Raw genomic sequence first — 5,739 nt, forward strand, 5'->3', positions numbered from 1 at the left:
AAATTTAGAGACTAGTTTTCCAGAAATAGTATTTCAGTAAAGCTGGTTGTGGATTTAGTTTGACCTCGACTGTCGGTTGGATAACCTGCGTATGACACAGCTGTTCACTCAACCTGCAGACGTTATTAGTCACAGATTTACATTTAATTATACATGTGTCACTTTACTACCTCCTTTTATTAATAGGTGTAAAGAAAATACAATATATTCTCAGCTTTCATGCAAACATGCTTCACACAGCAAATAGAAACAACACATAAACAACAAACATAAATAAAAGCTAAAAATGAATACAATAAAAACAATAAAATGTAAAACATTTAAAGAAAAATTGTCTCCAAGGAGGCAAATAATGTAAAAAGGCTGATTTGAGCTGTTTATTATTGTATTAATGAGCTCTGCAACAGTTAAACGTTAGTTAACTGTCCTCTATTGTCTCCTGGAAAGTGATCTCTTCTCTCTTCATCCTCTTCCTCCTGCAGACGGTGTCGGAGGCCTTCAGAGAAGCAAACCTGGCCGCCTCTTTTGGCAAAGCCATCAACTTCTGATCCGCCGGGCCGCTGTCACACCTTCATTGTACATAACAGAGGAGAATCAGGAAGTTGTGTGTGTGCCTGCGTCACAAACAACAACAACCACCTTCCTCCAACCCAGCGGGATCCTCTGTGTACATCCAAACTGTACCACATTTAGTTCTAATGTTATTTAAATGTTCTGAATAAAATGATAAAGGAGGGTTTTTGTGGGGGAGGCGGTAAATAAACACTGACTGCAGATCAGTCTTCTTTGCTTTCCAGAACATATAGTTTAAACAAAACAAAAAAAAGATCCCAGAGGAGCCGAGTACTCGCTCATTTACAGAACATAGAGATATATATATTATTTTGGCTCGGTGGAGGTTTCTCTTGTAAACGAAGGAGGGAGTGTTTTTGTTTCTTGTTTTTTACAGTGTGAAAGAGTTTCAACACGACGAATATGATGTGTAATCAGAGCAGGAAGCTGTAACTGCTCAGTTTAAAAAAAGAAGGAATAAATCCACTCTGAAGTTTCTCTGTGAGTTAAAAAACGTTCAATAATGTTGAGCTTCATCGTGCTCAGTCGTCAATATCTCTGATGGGAAAATTAGAAACTAGAAAGAGTTTAATTTATCATTTGTTTCCTTTTAAATTGGTATTTTATATCAAAGGTACACATACCGTAAAACTTCTATTAAAAGTCCCGAAAAGACGCAGGTCTCCTTTACTAGCCTGGTGTCTCCATTAGAGGCCTGGTGTGGATTTTATGGAAATTATCCATAAATGTTTCAACTTTTGTCAGAGAAAAAAACCTGAAATGATTTTTGTGCTAAAGGATTTGAATAAACTGGGCTACTAATAGAGGTTTTACGGTATTCACCTTTAACTAGCTGCTTGTTAACATGTATAATAGCAACATATTGGCTCTTTATTAGTCGCTATAAATCACTTAATACATTGACCCTATTCTACATCTAGAAGAGGAATTACTGCTTATTAATAGTAAGTAAGGAAGTTGTACGTGAATTTGGCTGTTATGCGGTGTTTATTTGTTGCTATTTATTCGCTCGCATATGACAATAAATCAATGTCAGTCAGCGGGGAACATATTCTGAGTTAATTTACAGTTATTCGGACTATTAAGACTTTTAGTTTTGTTACCTAAGAAAAGTCATTTATTAAGAGTTATTAACATCTAATAAAGCCCATACTGAGCACCGCTTATTAAGAGCATAATTAATGTACAACAACTTCCTTAATTACTATCAATAATTATTATAATTAGGAGGTTATTGAGGGAAACTTATAGCTGATGGCCTAATAGTTGCAGAATAAGGCAATAAGTGATTTATAGTGACTAATAAAGAGCTAATAAGCAACTAGTTAATGTGTACCTTCTAGTATAAAGTGTTTTATTAACCTCTGGAAAAAGCTAGTAAATGTACGATTACAGTCATCTTTCTGCGAGTGTCGGCGACACATTGCTCTCTTTATGTTCATTTTATTTTCCCTCCTGTGGGAATTCTGACTAATTTATTTAAACTCAGCATTTAACTTCTTAAAGGTTCCCAGTGGAGGTTTAGACCTCCAGTGGAGCTGCGTCTCTGTGCACAAGGATTTAAGATACTTAAAAATCTGCTTTTACTTATTTAGAGCTCGAGGATCCACACGATGTGAATGTAACTTCACTTTAGGCTGTAATGTTATTAACTCTAAAACAAATTGTTGAAACTGATTAAATTGAAACATTTATGCATAACAAACTACATTGTTTTAAGTTACAGAAACATTATTGTACTTACAAAAGTTAGTTATTTGTTTGAGTTAAATTAACTTACAGTGAAGCCGTAATATAAACTAAAGTTTTGGAGGAAAGGCTGTTGATAGTTGCTGTTTCCTGCTCTGATTGCTGCACTCTGATTGGCTCTGGCCCTGCTCCGGTTTTTCTCACCATTTAAAACCAATAAATGCAATATCAAGTAAATATGTGTGTCAGTTTTTCATTTACAGACATTTACAATAAAGGCCAGTGTGTAACATTTAGGAAGATCTATTGTACAGAAAATGTTTTCATTACCACTAAATCCCGGCAGTGGTTCCCCACTAGGGGTCACTCTGTATACACTGTAGGCTTATATCTCTGTGAGGGAAACTATAAATGAAGTTCTGATTATTATTTCAAATCTAAACTTTGAAGATCTGAACACAAGTTAGATCCACAGAGCTTCAGTCTCTGATAAACTGCCTCATCCTGCATTAGAAAACAACCAAAGAGCTGAGAAGAAATGACTTAACCTGTCAAAAAAAGAAGCGTATTAAGTCTGAATGATTGTTACAAATGATCAAAAATAAAAATATGAGGAAAACTGATCAATATTCATAAGAAATAATCTGCTCAAAATTCATCCAAATTGCTCGTTTTACACAAACTTCCTGCAGTTACTGAGTTCACTGTTCAGTTTATCAGCTGTTCTCTCATTAATATCCCAAAAAATGTGTCATTTATAGTTTATATATATATATATATATATATATATATATAGTTTATAGTTTCTCCACCCAATTAGCTCTCTTAGCTCGATGCCATCGAACGAACCGGCCCACGTTTCCATCAGTTTTGAGTGGAACTGTTGTGATCAATAGAGAGGAAACCAGATACGTTCATTTAACTTAAAATAAAAGTTGTTGAAACTGACATAATCAGGGATGTTTCTGTAACTTACAGGTATACAGTTTGATTGATTGAAACATATTTAACCCTCTAAAAGCAGCTTTAACTTTTTTAAATCAATATAAAATAAAAAATATATTAGCTCAAACGTTCAAGCTATAACTTCAATCTTTAACATCGTAACATTGCACTCTGGGTGATATCCAGGAGGAGAGCAGCAGCTAAAAAATTTAAGTTAAAATGATCATATCTCAAAAATTAAAACAACTTCTGGAGTTTCAGGAAATATTAAGTTCATGTTTCTACATTTAGAAATATTTTGAATCATTTTGTTTCTTGTTTTTATTTAATAAAATCTGATGATGTGTTTCATTCATCATTCTTCCTACCGTTGTTTGTTTACATTAATGTCCCATGCTTATTTATATATAAATACGTACACATATATACTTTTTTTGTTCTTTTTATTTCAGTACAAACTAATAAACTACAGAAGATTCAAAGCAGAACCAACTCACACCAAAAAACAATTAAAAAAAAGGAAAAGAAATAGATAAAACAAACAATAAAGAAAGTGTATTTATGACTAAATTTTAGTCCCTTTTTTAATTATTATGTTTTATTTACTTATAAAACCTTTTAGCTTCGGTTTTACAGGGTTTAGGGACATGAATCATCTCAAAGTACTCGAAGATCTGACGTAAAAATACCAACGGAGGCCTTTTCTCTGGCAGAGTTCAGAGGGTTAAATGTCTCATTAGGAACTTTATCTGGCAGTTTATCTCTGAAGTAAAGGAGGAAACACACAGACTTAATTCAGTCGCTGTTGTTCTGTTGAATGACACATATTTGAATAACTGGTATTTTAGCAGCAAGGACTCCACCTCTGTTTGAACACTGACTACGTAGGTACCTGTGTGTGTGTGTGTGTGTGTGTGTGTGTGTGTGTGCTCAGCAGGTGTGGTGGCTGCTGCAGGTTGAAGCAGACAGACTTCTGGAAGCTGAAGATGGCCGACTGAACTGTGGAGGAAACGGGACAGAACAGAACACAGCCGACTGAACAAAACACAGAAGAAATGAGATTTAAATAAGAGCTGTGGTCGTTACTCTCAGGTACTGTCGCAGTTTAATGTCGCATTAACAGACGCTGAAGATATATATATATATAATATACTTTATATGTGTTGATGTGAAACTGTGTGTTTGGTTTGTGGTTAAATCCCCAACAGACGCTTTTCCTTTTGTTTCCTTCCTTATTTCTTCATTCTTCCAAACTTTTCCTCCCATTTTGTTAATTTCTTCCTCCTTCCCTTCCTCTCTTCTATCTCTTTTCCTTTACTACACTTTCTCCAGAAAACACACAGTTGTTGTCTTGTTGTTGTTGACTCTTTTATCTTCTTTTATCTCCAGTAACCTCGGTCAGTATGTGTCAGCGACCTTTACCATCAAAAGAGACGTTTTTATTTTAATCCCAAAAAAAGGCAGAAGAATAATAATTCCTTGCATTTCAACAGGACCCCAATAAGGCGGTCGCTGTCTCTGCTTCCTATAAATATACAAATGTTTCAATCAATAATAATATTCAATAATAACACTTCATTCTGTCCGTCTTTGGTTTCACGTGTGAAATATGTAAACAGCTTCTAGCAGTGTGTCGACTTCATGCTAAGTAAACTTGTTTTTACATCTGATCCGAGGAACAATAAAACCCTTTAACCTGCTTTAGAGACCCTCTGGTGACAACAATATTGATCGGCTGTAACGTCCTACAGAGAGACCACAAATTATTAAAGAGTAACTTAACAGCAGCCTGAACGTCTGTGTTTCACTGCCCCCTGTGGTTGAACCTGTAATCACAGTGAGGTCACGGCGTACTGACACACCCTGGAGTACACCTCTATGTCACTCCAAAATGGAGACTGGAGGTTCACGAGAGTTTTCAGTTTTCAGCCTTTAAACGTACAATTTCTGCCGCTAGAGCAGGCCTGGCCAACCCGAAGCTCCCAAAAAATCCTATGTAAACCCGCTAACACCCGATATTAATCGGCTTCACCTCCGATCGGCATTGATGTGAACGTCACACCCGGGTGAACCCGCTAATTTGCGCCATGACGGAGGCAACGAAGGCTCGACTCCTCCGTCGCAACAAGCAACATAAAACTGCCCGCTCAGCTTGGAGGGAGGGAAAACCTTATTGTTGAGTAAACAATTTGTTGTCAAGGAAACGAAAATATCAAGATGACACAGACGTTTTTAACAGAGTGGGAGAGTTTATATTTTTTTGTTGAACGTAATGGCAAGCCATTCTGCTTATATGCCAGGCATTTCAAGTCCCCACTAAGCAAAATGCATAGTAATGAGAAAAACGCTCATTGTAAATTGTTATATTTTTTGTTTGTGGACTTGGTTGAACTGAGAGTTTGTGTGTGATGTGAAACATTGCACACAATGTTCATTGTTTGAAAATGACTGGCCTGTGGTCTTAGAGTCCATTTCTGTCATTATCATGTTGGTGTGTGACATTTACAGTAAATCTGGCTGAACAGAGGTCTG

General features: G+C 36.1%; 1 protein-coding gene across 1 annotated transcript in view; it reads left to right on the forward strand.

The window, feature by feature from the left end:
* The window catches only part of dldh (dihydrolipoamide dehydrogenase), a gene marked incomplete at its 5' end in the record, with an annotated part of 7,334 nt that extends 4,835 nt beyond the window's left edge, over window positions 1-2,499 (forward strand). Inside the window, 1 exon segment of the mRNA XM_035665729.1 lies at window positions 483-2,499. Coding sequence (XP_035521622.1) covers window positions 483-548 — 66 coding nt within the window.
* Window positions 2,500-5,739: the final 3,240 nt, after the last annotated feature.

The sequence above is a fragment of the Morone saxatilis genome, unplaced genomic scaffold (genome assembly GCF_004916995.1).
Source record: "Morone saxatilis isolate NCDOM2014 unplaced genomic scaffold, NCSU_SB_2.0 Contig2, whole genome shotgun sequence".
Classification (NCBI taxonomy): Eukaryota; Metazoa; Chordata; class Actinopteri; family Moronidae; genus Morone; species Morone saxatilis.